The sequence below is a fragment of the Dromiciops gliroides genome, chromosome 3, assembly GCF_019393635.1.
Source record: "Dromiciops gliroides isolate mDroGli1 chromosome 3, mDroGli1.pri, whole genome shotgun sequence".
NCBI lineage: Eukaryota > Metazoa > Chordata > Mammalia > Microbiotheria > Microbiotheriidae > Dromiciops > Dromiciops gliroides.
In genome coordinates, this window is record NC_057863.1 from 173,188,760 (window position 1) to 173,210,497 (window position 21,738).

At 38.8% G+C, this 21,738-nt stretch overlaps 2 protein-coding genes across 3 annotated transcripts in view; one reads left to right on the top strand and one right to left on the bottom strand.

The window, feature by feature from the left end:
* The window catches only part of COL4A1 (collagen type IV alpha 1 chain), a 217,974-nt gene extending 198,617 nt beyond the window's left edge, over positions 1-19,357 (bottom strand). Inside the window, exon 1 of the mRNA XM_043992107.1 lies at positions 19,050-19,357. Within this exon, the coding sequence (XP_043848042.1) occupies positions 19,050-19,136 (87 nt within the window). The 5' untranslated portion in view covers positions 19,137-19,357. The remainder of the gene's footprint in view (positions 1-19,049) is intronic.
* Positions 19,358-19,415: 58 nt separating this feature from the next.
* The window catches only part of COL4A2 (collagen type IV alpha 2 chain), a 294,543-nt gene continuing 292,220 nt past the window's right edge, over positions 19,416-21,738 (top strand). The window contains exons 1-3 of one of the 2 annotated variants that reach the window (XM_043992105.1): positions 19,416-19,517; positions 20,258-20,397; positions 20,507-20,555. In XM_043992105.1, coding sequence (XP_043848040.1) covers positions 20,354-20,397; positions 20,507-20,555 — 93 coding nt within the window. In that variant the 5' untranslated portion in view covers positions 19,416-19,517; positions 20,258-20,353. Of the gene's footprint in view, positions 19,518-19,719; positions 19,845-20,257; positions 20,398-20,506; positions 20,556-21,738 lie in introns of those variants that run through there. The other variant, XM_043992106.1, reaches the window with a different exon arrangement.

The window sequence follows — 21,738 nt, forward strand, 5'->3', positions numbered from 1 at the left end:
GTTCTGAATGGGATTACCTTCCTGGTTACCAATACAAATATATCCTTATCCTGTTTTATTTTTTATTCTTGACTTATATGATCTGTACTCCAATCATGGAACAATTTCCTGTTTACCAAATCACATCATTTCCCAAAAGCATATGCATTCTTATAAGCATAGAATCTTTATGATGAAAAAGAATTTAGAGGTTGAGTCATATTTCCTCATCTTACAAATGAGGAAACTGAAGAACAGGAAAACTAAGCAACTGGACCAAAAACATGTAGTTAGACAATGAAAGAGCAGAGGTTCAAATTTATGTCTTGTAAATTATTAGTTTAGTGCTATTTCCACTGCATATATCATTAAGGATCATGATGTCTACCATACATTGGAAAATCCAAAAACACAAGGGAAGGGTACTTCATTTACTGGTGAACCTAGGGCTGTGAAAATTTACTAGTGGACTATCAACACACAAAACTAATAAGACTTGAAGCTTCTTAGAGGCAGCATGGTATGGTATAAATTGTGCTGGATTTAAAGTCAAAGATCTGGATTCAAATGCTAGCTTTGTTGCTTACTACCTATATGATGGTGGTTCAGTGACTTCATGTCTGTCAGTCTCAGTTTGTTCTGATGTTAAATGAGGGGATCAGATTAGATGGATGGACACTAATGTCCCTTCTAGCTCTAACTCTATACTTTGAGACTATCAATCAGAAGGTCTGGGCAAATTTGCTTCTTTACTATTCCTCATACATAACATTCCATTTCCTATCCCTGTATCTTTACACTGTCTCTCATGTCTGGAATTCATTCCTTCCTCATCTCTTCTTCTTAGATTCTTAATTTCCTTTAAGATTTACTTCAAGTATCGCTCTCTACATGAAGCCTTGTCTACTACCCCCTCAGCTGCTTTTGCCCTCCTACCCTACCTTTTTACTCTATACCTTTATGTATCTACATACAAACACACATTTACATGTCATCTCTCCTAATAGAAGATAAGCTCTTTCAAAGGAAGGACTTTTTGCTTTGGTCTTTGCATCCTCAGCACTTAGCATAGTGTCTCACATAAAGGCAGCACTTAATAAAAGCCTGCTAATTGACTGATCAGCTGAAAACATGCCAAGTCTCCTGTGTGTAGAGAAGGCTGAGGCATAGTCATCAGGCATGCTGCCAGGCATCTGGCACATAAAAAATAGGTCAACTTCAACTATGCTCTTCATACCACGTAACTCTTGTCACAAAGATTCCAATAGGAATTCCCTATAGCAGAGGTTCTCAAAGTATATATAGTCAAGGGATCCCTGAAGCCCCCCCCCCCGCCCCAAAATCTTTTTTTCAGTGGGTCTGTGAGGACAAAACTATTTTCCTGATAAGACATTTTGATTTCTTATACAGTCACTGTAAATATGCATAACCCCCATAAACAAAAGATTTTGGAGCTAGGAACCCTCAATAATTTTAAGAGTGAAAAGGATAGGGGGCAGCTAGGTGATGCAGTAGATAAAGTGCTGGCCTTGGATTCAGGAAAACCTGAGTTCAAAACCAGCCTCAGACACTTGACACTTACTAGCTGTGTGACCCTGGGCAAGTCACTTAACCCTCGTTGCCCCACAAAAAAACCCAAAAAACAAAACAAAAAAACCAAGAGTGAAAAGGATTTTTAAATCAAAAAGTTTGAGAACTATTGCCCTATAGAATAACAATCCAGCTCCCTTAAATGGAACCAGAAAGATGTTAAGGTGCTGAATGTAGAAGCTGAATCATCACTGAGCAAAAATATTCATAACCTATGATTGATCTGTGCTACTTATCACTATCCTCATCTATTTCTTGGGATAGTCAAGCAAATTCTGCCTTTAAAAAAAATCTTCCTATTTCATTCTCTTAAATGGGCTTAACATTCCAAACTCTTCTCTTTCTATCAAGTCAATTCATAAGCATCAAAGAGTTTCCAAAGGATGTGAAATCTCACATCCTTTCATTCTTAATATGGTTCCACAATTCTAGGGCACAAAATACTATACCTAACTTCTTATGGCAATCTTCCAGTCTATTAAATTAATTAAAAATTAAGTTGATTTGTATTTTTTATCTTTTACATATTTACAATTACATGTAAAGATAGTTTTCAATGTTCATTTTTGTGCTGAAGCCAGCAAGCAATCTGATATAGGTTATACATTACAATCACATTGAACGTATTTACACATTAGTCATGTTGTGAGAGAAGAATCGGAGCAGAAGGAAAAAACACAAGAAAGAAGAAACAAACAACAACAACAAAAGTGAAAATAGTATGTTTCGATCTGTACTCAGACTCAGATGTGGAGAGCTTTTTCCATCATGAGTCTTCTGACATTGTCAAAAATTAAGTTAATTTTCAAAGTGATCAGTAAATATTTCTGTAATGTTAATACTTTAACATATGAACCCTATGCAAAACATATCCTTAAAAACATACCTTAAAATCCCACCCCACTCTTCAAGAGAGCAAAGTTTGGACCTTATAATAGATATTCTTAATCTAGAGTAAATTTCAAGGGATTTGAACTCAAATAAGAAAAAATACACCTTTATTTTCATTCATCTCTAATTGACATTTATCATTGTATTCAATTATTTAAAAACATTGTTCTGAAGAGGGGTCTATAAGATTTGCTAGATTGCCAAAGGGACACCAAATATGCTTATGAGCTCCTCATAGTACACAGTGCCACATTCATTGTACTTTATACTTGTTGAACAAAAACTAGAAATTCAATATTTAGTTCAACAGCAGGGTGTGTATTGTCCAGCTCACTCAAAGAACTTTGCATTATTCCAGTGACCTCCCTAGTCTCCTCTGCCCCACATCCACTATCAATAGACATTTTATAAGTCAATATCTTCTCTAGCTTCTTACCTTCCACCATATTGATTCTCCCTCTCTTCCCACAAGCACCATTGCTCAATAAATGATACCCCATAACTTAATATTAGCCCTGAAAATATAGGTTTGGATCACATAGTGGAATATATGAATCAAGAGAGCCATCTAGACTGATCATCTGAGTAACCCCATGCATGGAGGTACTGCAGTAATCTCTTCACCTAGGATAGGTTCCAGCAGGATTCAGATTTTAATTGAGCAATGTCAATTAACACATATCTAAAGCTTAAAATAGATGGGATTTCAGGTGACTAAAGATGTTAATAGAAATATGACTAAGGGCACTCCATTTCTTCAGGCTGTGAATGTTCCTTGTTCTTGAATGCGTCATCTCCATGACAGTAGGATGGCTGGAAACTACCACAAACCTACAGTTTTTATACTTACACTGGGTTTTTTGTTTTTTGTTTTTTGCTGAGCCAAGTAGAATTTCCAAGGGAACCCCACCTTGTAAAATTTGCAACTTCAAATTTGAGTGTATGCAATGCTAAACAGAACAGCTCTAAAGATTTTGAAACTATTGTTCCCTACTCTGAGTCACAAATGAATTCTGATCAAGGTTTCCATCTAAAAGGCTCTCACATCAATTAATCTTATCTCTTCCCCATGCTCTTAATCCTTTCCACATCTGGAACAGATGTTTTATTATATTACATGCTAGGAATCCCTTTTTAAGGATTTCCCAATTAACTGAAGGATCACTTCTGAGTTTTATTTTTATAAATGTTCTATAGCATAATGTATTTCATCAGAAATTTACATTATATCTTTTTTAACTTATTAATGGTTTTTCAGATTTGGTGAGACAGCACACTAGGTATACTGCCAATTGCATTGTGTGGACTGTTTTGCCAACACATTTTGCTAAGAACTTTTGCCCATGTTTTTTTAAGCCCTTGTGTATTCTCAAGAAAATCAAGTGTGTGTGTGTGTGTGTGTGTGTGTGTGTGTGTGTGTGTGTTTCTAATTCATTTACAGTCAACCTCACAACTTAGCAAAAAAGGTTAGATGTCCAAAAACAATTGTAAGCCTCAGTTCTTGGAACCAAAGTCCAATTTTGCCAGCTACCAATTAGTTCAACACCCATAAAAAAGGGCTCAAGTTCTGCTTGTGACTATAAACAAACCAGGTTGAAGTACATGCAAAACCTAGAAAAAATTCAATTTCTTAGCTGTATCCCATGTTACAAGAGATCACATGAATAGTCCAGTCATGTAGAGAGGGCAGTATCACCATATGCATCCTATGGAACTCAAGTGTTTCTACGTAGTGTCCTAATGATCACAAAAATACTATCCATTTATTTTTTTTCATTGTTTACCTACTGCATCCTCTGACTTAAATTCACAATTTAAACTTGCACATAAGAAGATATTTTGGATTACTATTGTGACAAAATGCTATCCTCACTGAAATGCCTTAGGATCAATGGTACATGCTATAGAAATGAGGAGAAATACATTTCCAAATACAGTGTATTTCTTTATTCGTACTAACTAATTTTTCAAATTGTCTGCTTTGTATAATTCTGCTCAGCATGAAACAAAAAAGACCAAATCTAATTGTTTCACAACCTATCAACTTTCCAAAGTGCAAGGAAGATATCACTCACCAATTTATATTATTAAAGTACTTTGTAAATAAAAACCCAACCCTAACTCCTGTAAAGGAAAATGTTTTTCTTTTATGTTATTTATAGCTCATTTTATAAAGATGGATATTTGGACTGAGTCATTCCCCAAAATAATATAGGTGACATACTATTAAACCATTTCTGATTCAATATATTAAAAAGTTAAGATACTCTGTAAGATCTATGATTGCATTGATGAGGGTACTCCATCCAAAGAAGTGGATGATAATCCATTTGCACCTTCTAATGCTTTGTGATTCTTATAGATGCCCTCCCATGATATCCTCATAGGGAGTCCATTCAAGAAAATAGTGGAGGTCTAATTGTAGATATCTTGATTTTGCAAGAGATCTCTCCCCAGATAAAATGGGAGCTCTCTTTGGAGGCAAAGACTATTTCATTTTTGGTTTTGTATTTTTAGCACCCAGAAAAGTGCCTATGCACATAGATGCTACTTAATAAATGCCAGTTAACTGATTGCATTAGCACCAAGGAAACACACAGGCTGTGCATTGGTTTGTCCTTTGCTCTTGCTACATGACTGGCCCATCTTCTTTTAAAGGCATGCATTTTGGTAATGTAGACAGTGAAAAATATTTGCCATAATTCCACTAAAATGGCAAATAGGGACTTGCAAAAAGGGATACATACTTCCACATAAAGATAAGAGTTCTTTAGTAAGAATTTCAGTGGATCAGAAAATACATTTCATCAATAATTCATCAATATCATCCAATTTCCTCAATGCTTACAAATTTTCGTCCTGTTTTCCCAGCATCTCTCTCTAGGCTTTCAACCTCAGGTGAACTGTAAAGTGTGGTTTACCCATTAAAAGTTTATATAGTTGAAAAGCATCTTAATTGTCAGGCATGTTTTATTATTGAGAATTTGGGTGTCTGAGGTTTTAAGGCATATTCCATATTAGATCCAACTTGAGATTCATGAGATATATAATAATGATCTGAGTATATTTACCATGTATTGCTAACTATATGTATGTGTGTGTGTATGCACACATCTATACACACACATATATATATACATATATATGTGTGTGTATATATATATGCATATATATGTGTATATATATATACACTTACACACATACACACTTGTAATAGAGACAACACATAATCATCAGTGGGTCAAATCTTTACATTATCAGATAAAATCAGAAGAATGAAAGAGTAAATTTTGCCTCCCTTCCGAAGGATGTTATTGATTATATAATATCTGATATACCCTTTAAAACTATTCTTGCATCCTTCCATTTGTTTCCTCTTACTTGAATACTACCCTAGTTCAGGGCTGCACCTTTCCAGAAGAAAATTATAATATTCTTTTAATTGGTCTCTCTGCTTCCAGCCCCTCCCTTCTGAAATCAGTCTTCAAGGAGATAACAAAATAATCTTCCTAAAGCATCATTTTACCTTTTCACTCTCCTATCCACTTTAGGATTATTCTGAACTCCTCCACATTACATTAACATCTTCTACAATCTATATTCTATCTACCATTCCAGACTTTTTCCCACATTATTTCCCATTACATACTCTATATCCCAGCCAAACAATACTAATAATTGTTAGGGAAATAACATGGCATGATGAGGAAAATGCTAGATTAACTTAGAAGATGTAGATTCAAATCTCAACTCTGCTACTTACTAAATGGAAATCCCTTTAACCTCTTTAGATTTACTCCTTTGTAAAATGAGGACTTTGAATAGATGACCCTCTAAAGTCTTCTCCAGTTAGAAATCAATGATCCCATTATCTGGAACTTCTATTTGTACCAGCTGTTCCCCATGACTGGAATGTATTCCATTTTCTATTATCAGCTTTATCTTCTTTCAAGGATGACACTGTCAGGTGCCACACTCTTCTGTGAAGCCTATTATCACTAGCCCCCTTGTTGGACTCTCCTCTTCCTCAAATTACCAGTTAATCAATTATCTGTGTGCATGGTGTATCGCCAAGACAATATAAGCTCCCTGAAGGCAGAAATAGGTTCCTTTTCTATCTTTAAAATCACAGGGGCTACAGAACCAGGAGAACATTGTACACAGTATAATCAACATTATGTGTTGATCAACTGTGATGGACTTAATTCTTCTCAGCAATACAACGGTACAAGATAGTTCCAAAGGACTCATGATGGAAAAGGCTCTCCAAATCTAGAAAAAAAAAACTGTGGAATATGGATGCAGATAGAACCATACTATTTCTTTTGTTTTGGGTGCTGTTGTTTTTCTTTTTTGAGGTTTTTCCTTTTTGCTCTGATTCTTCTTTCACAGCATGACTAATGCAGAAATTATGTTTAATGTGATTGTACATAAATAACCTATATCAGATTACTTGTTGTCTTGGGGATGGGGGAAAGAGGGGAGAGAGTGAGAAAAATTTGAAACTAGAAATCTTATAAAAACAAATGTTGAAAACTATCTCTACATGTAACTGGAAAATAATAAAATACTTTTATAATTTTTTTTGGCTGGGCAATGGGGGTTAGTTGACTTGCCCAGGGTCACACAGCTAGTATGTGTCAAGTGTCTGAGGCCGGATTTGAACTCAAGTACTCCTGAATCCAGGGCTGGTGCTTTATCCACTGCCCCACCTAGTTGCCCCAAAATACTTTTATAATTTAAAAAAAAAAAGGGCTACTTAACATAGTGCCTTACAAAGTACCTAATATTCATTGACTTGAATTTTAACATGACTGATACAATTTTTTACTGTATTAAAGGATTCACTCAGTAAGGGGGAAAGTATGAAAACTGAAAAGTGATAAACAAAACTTCCCCCAAACCTTGAATTTTTTATAGTCTACCAGAGAGGTCAGTGTTTCCTATTTAAAGTAAAGATTCCCAAATGACCTATATTTTGAGAACATCTTATTAATCTGAAATTTTATCTTTAAGAGTAGATTTCAAGCTCAGTGAAGGCAGGAACCTTGTCTTAATTATTTTTTGCATCTCCCCCAACTTTAAGAAAGGTTGGTTGAAAGGATTTTATTATAATGAAAGAAAGAAATCTTTATGAGACTGCCATAAGCCTTTCCAAATAGATGGCAAAATACCTGAGATTCTCATGTCTTTTCCAGAGAATATGACATCATGGTTGTTAAATTAAATCCATGAAAAACATTTCACATTCACTTGCTTTTTCAGGTTCCTTTCTATAATAAATGAAGTTCTTCCCATTTTCCATTCCAAAACATTCTGAAGCCACTGAAATCAAGACTAAGTTCTATACGATTTTCATATAGTTCAACACAGTGCTATGCACATGGGAGCTCAATTAATATTTCCTAAATGAATTGAAACTTTTAAGCACTGTGGCAATCATACTATTTATAAACCAATCATGAGTTTTCCTCCTTATTAGGAATAGGGTGTATGTAAGAGAGGCAGGAAGATGTCTTTAAAAAGTCATCAGTATCAGTTTCATATGCTTTAGCTAAGAGCATCATTTCCAGTAATCAAATCTTTAAAATCATGTGCATAAATGAATATGATGCTTTTCATTCCTAAGCTTCTATATCCAAATTCTTGGACTAAGTGCAAAATTGTCTGGGCAAAGAGTCAATTGTAAAAAATGCTGGTTTTCATGAGCATATAAATATCCATTTTACTATTATTTTAGATGATTTGTCTTTTAGCCTGTGAAAATTCTTACCAGTATAAAAAGTTTAAGGACGGCTGTAACTGACAGTAAATTAGTACATGTAAACTTTCTCAACAGACCCAAGTGTTCTCTATTAAGCATCCTATCCCATCCCACCCTCTATAAAGATCCCTACCCTGAATGGGGATAGAGAGAAAATGGTTTTTCCTCCCCTAGTCTTAGTCTTTTAAAAACTGAGCAATTTGGATTGATTCCCCAGAGGCAAGATATCTCTCTACATATTACCCCTTTGAGGGAAGAAGCAATGTCTATAAGGCACCCCACTAAAAAGGTTTCATCAAGAAGAAATCCCACCTGACCTACTTTAATGAATAGATTAGGATCATTTGGAATTGGATTGTTAGCTACCCAAAAAGTTCTGCTAAATTATTTTAAGTACTTAGAAAACATTATCCTACTTAGTTCAAATATTTCCCTGGGATCTCCCTTATACTATTCAAATCAAAAGTATAACAACATCTGTACATTAGCTTAACCCTCTGCTTAAATTATCTCAAATTCCCTATTAATCAGTCAAATTAACAAATGAACCTCCCAAATTTAATTATGTATAAAAGCAGGCTACCTATCAAACATGGATATGGTCCTTTCCTCCTATCATCACTTTTTTGTCCCATCACTTTAGAGCTGCAGCCCCCAAATATTTGTGTGTATATGTGTGTGTGTGTGCACATGTGTGTGTACATATACATGCCAACTGCATTCCTATGAGATGATGTGCGTGTGAGTGAATATATATATATATATATATGTACACATACATACATATATTTCAGTTCTTATCACAATTGGCATTGTAATATCACATTGCTGGAAAAAGTTATCCAAAATGAATCTGCCCCAGATACTGCACTAATTATTCTGTGGCAAATTCTTTTACTATCATTAGCCTACTTCCCTACTTGGGCAGATTTTCTCTTAAACAATAAGCACAAGACATTTCCTGAGGATTGCTGACCAAAAGGAAGGAATCACTTTAAACAACTAACTCCAGCTGATCATTATTCCTCAGGAAATGTGGTCCCTTGGGGTTGTTATTAACCTTGCAAACTCAAAAAATTAAAACCCCAAAATTGTGAACCTAAAATAAATAATTGGATGGTTTCTTTTTAAAGTTAACAATGTAAGTGACATTATGTTTTCTGTTCTCATTTCGCATTCTGGGTTCATTGTATAGTGCTGTCTTATTCATAAAGCTTCCCAGAACTAGCCCTTTTTAATGAAATCACCCCTGTTTAAAAAACAAAAATGCCCCTCACAAGCTCAAATATAGACCCAAATGGAAATTACAGATTATCTACTCCAAGATGGCCCACTCCCTTATATTCATAGATGAGAAAACTAAAGCCCAGCAAATCATTTGTAAGAACTAGAGACATGGTCCCTTTAATTCTTCCTCAAATCAAGTCATGACAAAACTGTGCCTCCTCTTCAAGTGGATTCCCATCCCCTCCCTCAATATTAAGCATAATTAATTGCAAAGAACTATCAGTAGTGCTATATCACAAAGATTCACACTATGGGGGGGGGGTGAGGAGAGTACAGCAAAAGGTGCATTTGGATTCAAAGGATCTAAATTCCACTCGTTAGCGCTATTTTCTATCTGTGTGATCCTGGGCAAGTCACTTATTTTCTCTAGACTGGTTTTTTACCCTCATTTTATACCCTCATTACAATAGATTAGAATCTATTAAATATCTTCAAGTAGCAAGTACTGGTGGTGCAGTAGATAAAGCACTGGGCTTAGATTCAAGAGTCCAGCCAGGGATCCAATTCAAATCCAGCCTCAGACATGAGCTGTGTGACCCTAGTCAAGTCATTTAACCTTGGTTTGTCTCAGTTTCCTCATTTGTAAAATGAGGATTAGTACCCACCTCCCGGGGTTGTTGTGAGTCTCAAATGAAATCATTTGTAGAAAGTGCTTAAGTCTGTCAGTCAACAATTTATGCTTGTTTATTATATACCTGATATTTGTGTTAAGGGCTGGTGATAAAAATGGCAAAAACATGGTCTGCACAAGGAGAATGAGGAACTTTCCCTAATGGAAGAGACAATATGTAAAATAACTATATACATACAAGATATATACAAAGTTGACTTAAGATAATCTTAGAGAGAAGACATGGTGGTGATAAAGGAGATCAAGAAAGGCATCTTTTGGGGGGCAGCTAGGTGGCACAGTGGATAGAGCACCAGACCTGGATTCAGAAGGACCTGAGTTCAAATCTGGCCTCAGACACTTGACACTTACTAGCTGTGTGACCCTGGGCAAGTCACTTAACCCCCACTGTCCCGCAAAAAAAAAAAAGAAAGGCATCTTTTGGAAGCTGGGATTTGAGGTTGGTCTTGAAGGAAGGTAGGAAGCTAAGAAATGAAGGTGATGGTGGTCAACATTCAAGGCATGGTGGAAAGGCTTTAGAAGATGGAATGTAATTTGCGAGGAATAGCAAGTAGGCCAGTGTCGCAAAATGGAAAAGTGGATGGAGGAGAAGAGGAAGATGTCTAGAAAAGTAGGAAGAAACCTGGTTGTAAAGGGATATAAAATGCTGCACCAAGGATTTGATATTTGATCCTGAAGGTCAAATATGATTCAGAGTCTGTTCTAGACATCAATATGATACATGTGTAAAAAATAACTTTGCAAAACAGATGTTCTTGTGCAACATGAAAATAGTATTGTTGCTTCTGATTTCACAAGCTTGGCATCATCAGTTCTTTCTGAAAAAACAAGGATAGCACATCATCTCATGATAAATCTCCTTCTTCAAATGACCTGATAGAAATGAGGAAAGAAATGGCAGATCAATCATATTTCTCTCCTGTACATACATAGCTTGTTTATATGTGTATATAATTTATTTGTATTTGTGTTTTCTTGTTGTCTCCCCTATTAGAGTGTAATCTCCTTGAGGGCAAGGACTGTCTTTTGCCTCTATTTGTTTCCTCATTGCTTAACATGGTGCCTGACACATAGTTGTTGTTCAGTCTTAGCCAACTCTTCATGACCCCATGTACCATATCATGCCAATACTGTCCTTGGGGTTTTCTTGGCAAAGATACTGGAGTAGTTTGCATTTGCTTCTCCAGTGGATTAAGGCAAACAGAGGCTAAGTGACTTGCCTGGGATCACACAGAGAGTAAGTGTTCAAGGCCAGATTTAAGCTCATATCTTCCTGACTCCAGGCCCAGTGCTCTATCCACTGAGCCACCCAGCTGCTTCCTGGCACATCACAGGCACATCACAAGCCAGTGCTATTGGCTGACTGACTGATAGTATTAAAATCAACTTGTATATTATCAGTGTCCATTATTTCCTACAACTGTGTGCAGTGTTGTATGTGCTAGAAGACAAGCCTGCCTTTCTCAAGCAGCAAGATACAGGGTTAAATGCCTGCATGCTACAAAGTGCTAACATTTTTCTTCTCTATGAGTCCATAAAAATGAGCCGCCTGAAATTATGTGTGGAAATAACTTTGGAATGCTTCAAACTACAATCGGCAAATAGTGATTTGTACACTTAAACAACAAATGTGAATAAGTTTATTTTCTACAGCAAATCTCTGCTAATGTAATTAAGTCTATTTTCATGAATGTGCAACCACAGAGAAACTGTGTCCAAAAATCTACTTCTGAACTGGCCCATGTTCACATAATTCAAAAGAGTTTAGGAAGAGAGGGGTATACAGATATCCCTTCCAAATGTGAATGCATCAGGGACTCTGGAAAAGGAGCAGCTGAAATCAATTTTCATCTTTCTCAGTTCAGAGCAAGGATTTCTGTGATCATCTGACTGAAGGGAAAATTTCCCAGGCTACATACAAACACTGCATTGGTAATCAAACAAAATAATTCCAAAGTTGTAACTTTCCCCTCATTCTCCTCCCGCCACCCACCCCTCCCTCACCAAAAGATGAAAAAGAAATATTTCAAGTGGTGCTTGAATTCCTCATTTCAAAACAGCAGTGATCTCTTACCTTAAAACAAGTCTCACAATATTTAATAAACATAGTACATGTAGTACTACAATTTTGTGCATTCTTACAATTAAACCTAGCAAAATTTCACCATCATGTTCCCACACCAAGGAATAAACTATTTATATAAAGATTTCAGGGTTGTATATATTCCCAAGTCATGTTTAGTCTATGGTAAAATACCTATTCTAAATACTGAATTCTGGGGGCAAAACACCTTTATTTAAAATGATTAGTACTAGTAACTTCTCCCCATGCAGAGCCACACGACATAATGTGGCAACATTAAGCACATTATAAAAAGCTCTCTTCATAGTCTCATGAAGCAAACTGAATCAGTGGTAGCTAAGTAGCTTTCAGACAAGTTCAATGCAGGAGGCTGGGACAAATCAATCCAAGGAATAATTACTGAATGTTTGATATGTAACAAAATATAAAAGAAGCATAAGACTATGCTCTGCCTTCAAGAAGCTTACTATTTACGGAGAAAGACAGGCATAATAAATGTCAAATGAGTAGAGAACAATGGGTGGCACAAAATGTCACTGGATTCAGAGAAAGAAAGATGAGTGTAGGCTCAGGTAGCTAGCAAAGGCTTGGTGGGACATGTGGGTCTGGTAGCTAGGACCTAAGTGATGAATAGAATTTGATGCATTGGGAGGGAAGGGAAAAGAGAGGATATCCAAGGCATAGGAAACAGTATGTGCAAAGGCAAGGTGACAGGAAGTAGCATGGCATGTATCAGGAACAGTGAGTAGAGCTGTCTCACTGGAGAGAAGATATATGGTGGGAGCAATCAGAAATAAGATTGGACAGGCAGGATGGACACTGTTGTTGTGGCCTAACTGACCCTGTCAAATCAAAATGTTCAATATGGAGGGTTTTCATAAATCAGACATAATAGAGTGGACTTTATACAGTAGGTAGCCAGTTATCAGTCACTGTAGTAGATTCTTGGGTATGGGGATGGATCCTTGGGGTCATATAATTAGTAAAAAGGCCATTTTTTTGCCTTTGCTTCCTTTAGTGAGCCTTAATTGTGATGGTACAATGGATCCAGCACTGGACATAGAATCAGGAAGACTCATTTCCCTGAATTCAAATCTGTCCTCAGACACTTACTAGCTATGTAACCCTGAGCAACTCACTTAACCCTGTTTGGTTCAGTTTCTTCATCTGTAAAATGAAGTGGAGAAGGAAATGTCAAACCACTCCAGTATCTTTGCCAAGAAAGTCCAAAATTTGGGTCCCAGAGAGTTAGGCATTACTAAAACAACCAAACAACAAAAAATTCCTGAGGGAATCTATCAGGAAGGTTTCCTTCAGCTATCTTGATAACAATAATCATGAAAATTGATCTTCTGATTATAGTTCAACATGTATTCATTCATTCCCTTCACCTTTTTAGAAAAAAAAAAGGGGGAGTGGGAAGGTTATTTTACAAAGGACAGTATGCTAATCGTATGCAGGAGTGGAGAAGAAGATCAAGGGAGCCTATGAGGATGCTGTTCTAATAATTTATCCATGAGTCTAGGGAAGTGGGGGGGCGGGGGAGGGGGAGGAAGAGAAATAAGAGTATTGAAGATACTTAGAAGGAATGAAGCCTAGACCTGGCAACAATGTGGTTATGACAGATCTGGGGGAAACTAAAAATTCCTTCAAGGTCTATAATCTGAGAACCTAAAAGGATAGTGGGGCAACTGACAAAAATTAGGAAGGTTGGACCAGGGAACCACTTTAGGGGGTAAGCTCATTTGGGGGCATGTTTGCTTTGAGGTGGTGACTGATGTCCTGTAAGCATTTGGATATACTGATTATGATGCTGACTAGAGGTCAGGATTAGGAATAGAGATCTGAGAGTCAGCTGATCCTTAAGAATCAGTTGTTTTCCTGCAAAAAACCCCAACAAAACATAACAAAACAAAACAAAACTAAGGGACAAGAATCAGTTGTTTTGTCCTTATATTCACAGTGCCTAGCATCATGCCTTCCATTTGGTTGACAAAAAATACTTGTTAGATGGAATCAAATTGAATTGATAGTTAAAACATGGAGTAGCTCTCAAATAAAGGGGGAACATAGAAAACCAAGGAGCTAAATCTTAGGGGAATTTTCACATTGGGGGGGGCGGGGAGAAGAAGGGAGAATAAGTGTTCAGACAAGGGAAACCAAGTAACCCAGTGTCAAAGAAATCCAAGCAGGAGAAATATACTAAAAACAGAAATGCCCAGTAATTTTTAAAAAGCTACTTGAAAAGTCACATATATAATGTTCTTAAGGGGTGGCTAAGTGGCTCAGTGGACAAAGCACCAGCCCTGGATTCCAGAGGACCTGAGTTCAAACCCGACCTCAGACACTTGACACTTCTAGCTGTGTGGCCCTGGGCAAGTCACTTAACCTTCATTGCCCCACCCACAAAGAAAAAAAGTCCTTATACTACATCCCTTTAAACTGTCACATTGAAAACAACATAGAATTAGTCCTATTGTGCTTTGCTGTAATCCACAATTTTATCCCACAATAGTAGGAAGAATGTCACAATGTCATTAACTTTTAGGAATTTCTATTGTTGCTATGGCCTTCCCTATCACATCAACTTAAAATGCTCAGACCTTTGTTAGGAGACATGCATTTTAATGAAGGCATGACTCATTTAAAGAAGTCCTCAAGCAATTTCTGGAATACCTGTTAAGTAGAGAAAAGCTTAATGCTCTAGCAACTCTAGTGTTAGCAGTTCTTTATCCATGCTGTACTGGGTTAAATAAAGGTCACATAAGGAAAAAGGGAGACTTCTTTACTCTCATTAATCAGTCTTTAACTGATGGTTAAACTCCTGGTGGTTGCATAAAGAAGAGTGATAGGGTAACTTGTTGGGAATTCATGGCACAGAGAAGAAAGGAAAGGAAGTATTTATTAAGTGCCTCCTATATGCCAGGCATTGTGCTAATTCAGAGTCAAAGGACCTGGGTTCAAATCCTACCTTGGCTGTGTAACCTTGGTTTTATCATTTAACATGACTGGACCTGACTTTCCTTATGCATAAATTAAAGACTATGTAGCCTCCTGTGTCTCTTCCAACACAAAATCTAGGATCATATGAACATTAAATAAAAAGTCCAGCAACCCATGATAGGCTTTTGAGAATCTGGGAAGCTTTTCAATAGTGTCTAAATGACTTATTTCTTCTGCCTTAGTAATGTGGCATTCCCAAAGAAATGGATGCTAGATTTCTTACTGAGTATGTTTTGATGTTTATTTTTCAAAATTTATCACTTATATTTCATTTCCTCAATGACATGATTTGAGGTTACCACTATGACATGATAGAATAAACTCCATCATCCATACTGTAAGCATGAAGACAAACTATTTCTTAGAGTGACTTTATCTATAGAGTATCACATATGGGTACAATTTGAGCTTGTGCTCATCAGTAGCCCTTCACTAATATCTTAACCTGTTATGACTAACATTACTAACTCCAAGAAGGTTGCTGGCAGTGTTGTTAATGAATAATTTTTAGCTGTGTGAATACCCTTCATGTCCTTTTCCAAGTAGAGGCTAAGGTTTCTAGGTCATCTCCTATGTGGAGCTAGCCACCCATGATATAAATTTTCCCACCACCCTCTAAAACATGTCTGAAGAGGCAATGAAAGTATGAGTGTTTAGGGTCCTAACTTATGAACTATGTGAATACTAGGCATCCAGATGCTAGGTATACAGACATATAGCACTTCCCATTGATGTTGGGGTTCTGAAAAGGACCTTAAAGGCCACCTAGTCCAATTTCCTTATTTTACAAATGAGGATACTAAACGGCTTGCCCATAGTTACAAAGAAAGTAACAGTCAGGATTTGAACCCAGGTTTTCTTGATTCTAAATCCAACACCCTGACCACTATGTCACATTTACTATTTTACAGTACTTTGCAGTGATCCTAGCCCAATACCAGACATGAAAAAAAATATATGACTTTGAGGTGCAATTTCTCCATTTTTCATTAAGGCCATTTTTTGGCTGCTGTACAGAATCCATCCTTGCTCAGTTGGATAAGTCTGCAACAACAAAAAAGAATCAGGGACCTACCTTCTCAATGGAATCCAAAAATATTTCCAGTAGCAAGTGGTACATACCTGTATAAAGATCTAGATTCTTTTAATCTAAGCTCAAATTCTTCAGATTTCATGAATGGTAGCTAATGAATAGAGAAGACTCCACTATTTCTGGGCAGATAAACCCAACCTGAGAAATAGTCATCCCCACGCCTGGCCCTGAGATACTTGTTGGGGAGTATCATAGCAGCAGTACCAGAGGATGCCTGTTACTAGTAACAGAACTCATGGAAGAACTAGAACAAGTTATTCAGATCAGCATAAATTAAACTACTGAGATTTAAGATTAATGTTAGTGATAAATATTATAGGCATGAAGTTTTGTTTGGTCTTCTGTCACTAAGGTAACTTCAAAAAGAAAAGTTAGGTCAGAGCAGAAATTTAAAATATTAATGTGGGCATTTTTTCCTGCAAACAAAAGTATGCCATTTGCAAAATAAGAGGGAAATTGTTAATGTGAAAAACAAAGGTCCTTTCCAGTTCTAAATCTATGACCCCATGAACTCTTGATTATGATAATGCATTTAATTTGATACAATACTGTGAAATAGGCAGAGCAGGACTTATCTTGACTTGAAATGCAATAAAACTGAGGCTGGAAAAGAGTATAAATGACTTTTCCAAAGTCACCCAACTGGTAAATGGCTAGAAAAGCCTGATTGCTATTAGTTGTGATAGGGACTAAATGCAAATTATATGTCATAGATGTAAGGTTTTTGTATCCTCTAGCTTTGCCCCATACCACATTGTATCAGGGAGTATCTTGGCACTGGGAATTTGATATCCAATGAACAATGGTCAAATGTGGGTTCTTAATAATCATAATAATGATAATACTGTTACTTTCATTTTAATAAATGTCAACAAGGGCCCCCAAGTGGAATCTTCTTTCATTCAGTGAACAGGCATTTATTAATACCCATTATATGCCAGGGACTGGGCTGGGCACTAGGGATACAAAGCTATGCCTTTAAATGTCACATAAATTTCAAAAGATCCTGGGCTTCTAAAACTAAGTCAGCTAAAACCAATTCAAGTTTGCTCAGGTGAGTAATCAGAATATCTGAATAAAAATAAATGATTAGTACATTTCCAAATACAGGGCCTTCTTTGATTTGCCCTCATACTAAGGCAATCTTTGCAATGTAGGCAATCCTTGGGACAACATTCTTGAGTCAGAACTGAAACCAACAGATGAATGTTATCCAAAGGAAAGAGGACTTCTTTCTGCCTTCTTAAAATACAAGCATCTATCAACTAAAAAGCATGTAAGCACCTAATCCAACCTTGTACTGGACCAGACACTGGATTGGGAAAAACAGTCTAAATGTTCAGAAAGCTAGTGACTTGGCATGATCATTATTAGACTCTTCAACATCCAATAATGAAGCATCTGAGAACTTTCAAATGCTTTTTTTTAAAAAAGGCATACATATTACTAGTTTACTTTGAGAAGTGACATTTAATTACAATGACTGTAAAGAGTTAACTGGTATAGAAGGAGGCAGTTTTAGCTTAAAGAAGGTAAGTCCCCATCTCTCCCCACCCCTCAAAAAAACAGCCCTTAGATGAATGGCATGAAGGAAAAAGATACCGCGGAAGGGAGGGGGGAAGATCTGACAGCTAGTAAAAGTATTTCTAAATTACATGAGAAAAATTTTAAATGTGTTTGTCACTGAACATTCTAAAGGGCTCTTTATTTGGCTTAAGATACTTGCAAATGGCTGAAGCTTTTATTTTGTTTGGGAGAAGAAGAAAAAAAGAGGGATGAGGAGAACCATCTCCATCTCAGGGGCCTTGCCAGTAGAGGAAGCTTTGGCTTTTGCACACTTTACAAAAAACGATTTCCCAAATTCCTTCTGGCCAAGCACATCGCCAGAGGAAATGAAAAGTAGGAAAACAATTTGCACATAGAACAATGAGGTATGGTTTCACTTTGGTTTCAAACATAAATATAAATTTGGTTCTCAAAAAGGGGGGGGGGATATTTAAAAGCAGAAATTGCAGTCTGCTCTTTTACCAGTTTAAATGAACAACTCTAAGTAAGTTCTACTTTTTCTGTACTTGAGCGTGCTTCAGCAATAGAAAAGCCGTGGGAAAGCAAAGATACAGCTGTTTCCAGGCAAATGGCCCAGAACTGGTTCCAGCATCAACCAGCAGAGTCTCCTGGATAACGAGGGAAACACACGCCCAAGGCGACTCACATGCACATGTGTGTGGGGGGGCTGGTTGAGTGCGTGTGGTGTGTGTACACCAGTTTACAGCTTGTTGGGGATCCAGGGACTCCATGCAGGTGAATAATTCTTCCATACAGTCTGCGCCGAAATGATGTCCATGTAAATTTCATTTGGGTTCCTAGCCCCGATTTAACCCACAACAGTAAGCGCTAAGCTGATTGCTTCCTTCCCTTTGGCTCCCACCACGAACACCCAGATGAGTTCCCTAAACTATCTCCTGCCTAACTAAAACAAAGAACGGTCTGTAATGGATGCACTCTCAGCCTACAGAGCAGATCCGAGCCCAGAGAACGGCCCAGAGAAATCCACCTTGCATGGTGGCACGTTGGCCCAAAGAGAAGTTCCCGGGTCAGTGATCCCGAGGCTCCCGGCCCGAAATCAGCCAAGGGAGGGAGGCGGACAAAGGGACTGGGCGGCAGGGGCTGGGGTGAGCAGGGGCAGGAGGGGCTGCGGGGCGGGGGGGAACGCCTGTACAGTACTCACCTTTGCAGCTGCTTTACTCCGCTCCTCGTTGAGCAGGAGGGCGACCAGCAGCAGCGGCAGCAGCCACACAAGTGGCTGTGGGCTCATCCTCCTCCAGCTCCCGGGATAGCCCCGGTAGCGGACTGCTCAGCTCGGACTCGGCACCGACCCCCAGCGGGCGAGGCACAGTTCCCTAGCCGGGTGTGCCGCGGAGTCCCTGGGCGGGAGGCTGGCGCGTTCACTCCCGGGGAGCCGGTGCGTGCTCACTCCACATCGTCCCCGGCGCTTCTGCTCTGCGCCAGCTCCTCCAGAGTCAGAGACTTAGAGCAGATCGCGTAGCTCCCCTAATTTGTTGGCGCTGTTCCCTCCCCTTTGGAGTGCGCGGGCGGCGTTTCAAATGGGAGGACCCTACTCTGTGCGTGTATGAGAGACAGGGGGAGAGAGGAAGGGAGAGAGCCAGAGAGAGAGAAAGAGAGAAGGCTTATGCTGGTAAGTAAAGAAGTCAATGTTGCTATTCTTTTAAAGCCTTCAGCTTCCCGAGCCTCCCCGCCGGCCCCGCTAGGGTCCTTGGCTAGAACGCACGGAGCTGGGAGCTCTCCCTCTCTCCCGGCTTCTGAAGCCAGGGCTTCGCGGGTAGGGGAGGGACCTCAGGGAACCCGGAGAGGAGAGGCGGAGGAGGGGGGTGGGGTGGGGAGAGGAGAGTGCGCTCCCTGTGTTTGTGTATCTCTGGCTTTTGCCTGCCACTTCCACTTGGAGACTCACTTCTGAAAAGGGAAATGCCTGCACCCAACAGCCCCTGAGTCCTGGCCTGGAAAGGTGAGTGTGGCCCCGCGGAGGAGATGTGGGGGCGCTGAGCCCCGGGGATGGGAGGGTTAGAGCTTTGAAGGAACAGGGAGCCCAGCGTGCAGCTCTCTCCGAGTTTGGGCTGGGAAGGAAGGAGGGAGGTAGGGAGAGGAAAGGCAGATTTCTTTGGCTCCATATGAGACATCGCTGCCTAAGAGTAAAGGGTTCTCCCCTTCACCGCCGCAGTTCTCACCTAAAGAGGGAAATTCAAGTCCCAGGTCCAGGAAGATCCTGTGCAGGAGGGGATGGAGAGGCACCGGCATTCTGGGCTGCCAGCACTACCTCTCCCTCCTCCCTTTGCACGAGTGCCAGGTAGGGAAGAGAGAAAAAGAACCGTGATGCCAACCTCTTCGTTGTGTATTTTCTTTCTTGGTATCTGCTTTCAGGCTAAAAGGGCTCGCCATTCCTGAGAGCAGGAGTTGCTCCAGTGGCCCAGGGGGGTCGGCGTTCCGGGGCCCGGAGGGGCAGGACCCGTTGAGAGAATGGGTAGCACCATATACCCAAGTGCCAGACTTGCCCTTTGGCGGTAAGACCTTTTCCCTCCGCCCTCTCACTTCCATTAGACTTAGATGTATTCATTTTGAGAAACCCCCCCTTTTTAAAAATGTGTCTTTCTCCCACCTTCTCTCGTGTAGGTGTCTGCTGCTAATTGTGCTGATCGAGCTAATTGAGAAGGCAGACGCTGTAAGTACTCGCGTCCCTTTCTCTGCTTTTTAATTATGGCGCCATACAGTTATGAACCTCAGGTATTTTTGACAAAAGGCTGCCCAGGAGGAGGGGTGCATGTATTCTCTGCACCGACTACTAAGCCTCCCAGCGTTGCCCTATGAAAGTTTTTTTGGTTTTTGGGTTTTTTTTAAGTACTACCTCTCACTTCTTCCCTGCTGGTGTTCTCCAGCTACTACTACCTAGCCAAGGACCCGGCATTGGCTGTTACACAATAAACAGCAAGGATTTAAAAACGTAGCCATAGGCCATCCTTTTCCTTGGGAGTAGGCACGTCCCAAACACTTGCAAAGAGACTGGGGTGTGAGCCACGTGGCTGGAAGTAACAAATAGTTGAAGTTAAGAAGAGTTTATTCACCTACTTATATACAGGAGGCAGGATGGTGGCGGCTTCTTTAATTTATTTTTGTACCTTATTTTTGAGGGGACATCTCTAAAATGGGAAAGAAAAATCAAAGAAAATATGCATGCTCCCTCCCAGTTTTTACTCTGTTCTTTGAAAAGTAAATCCTCAGTTCTGTTGTATACTACTAGCTGTGTGGCCTTGAGACAGTCACCCCACTTCTTTGGGCCTCAGTTTCCTCATCTGTAAAAAAGGTACTTTCTATCTCTAAAACTGTGGTCCTCAGAGCCAGGTGAAGAGATAAAAAGCATCCTGATTTGTTACTATGTATTGAACTCTGCCCTAGCTTAGAAATAATTAAGATTACATATGATGACTATGTATAAGGGAGTTAATTGTTTTTACTTTACTGTCTGAGCATATCATATGAAATTCAGTAGGTTGATACACAATATTTAAGCAAACCAAAATTATTAAGATCTTTTGTCCAGCTCCTTATTCCCACCTTCTATTTTCCTTAGTATTTTTTTCATAATCTAGTTCCCATGCAATTGTCAAGATACTATTGTTCTAGTGAAAACATTTTTTGCTCCTTCTGAACACATGTATATACAATGTTTTGTGAGCCAGCCAGTCCATTGTAATTTTGGACAGTTCTAATTATAAGGTTATTCCTTAAATTGGGCTAGGAGTCTCCTCCCAGTAACTTCTACTCATTGGTCATTTTAACCTCTGAAGTCACACAGAATGTCCAACCCTTCTTCTATGTCACAGCTCTGGAGATATTTGAGATAGTTT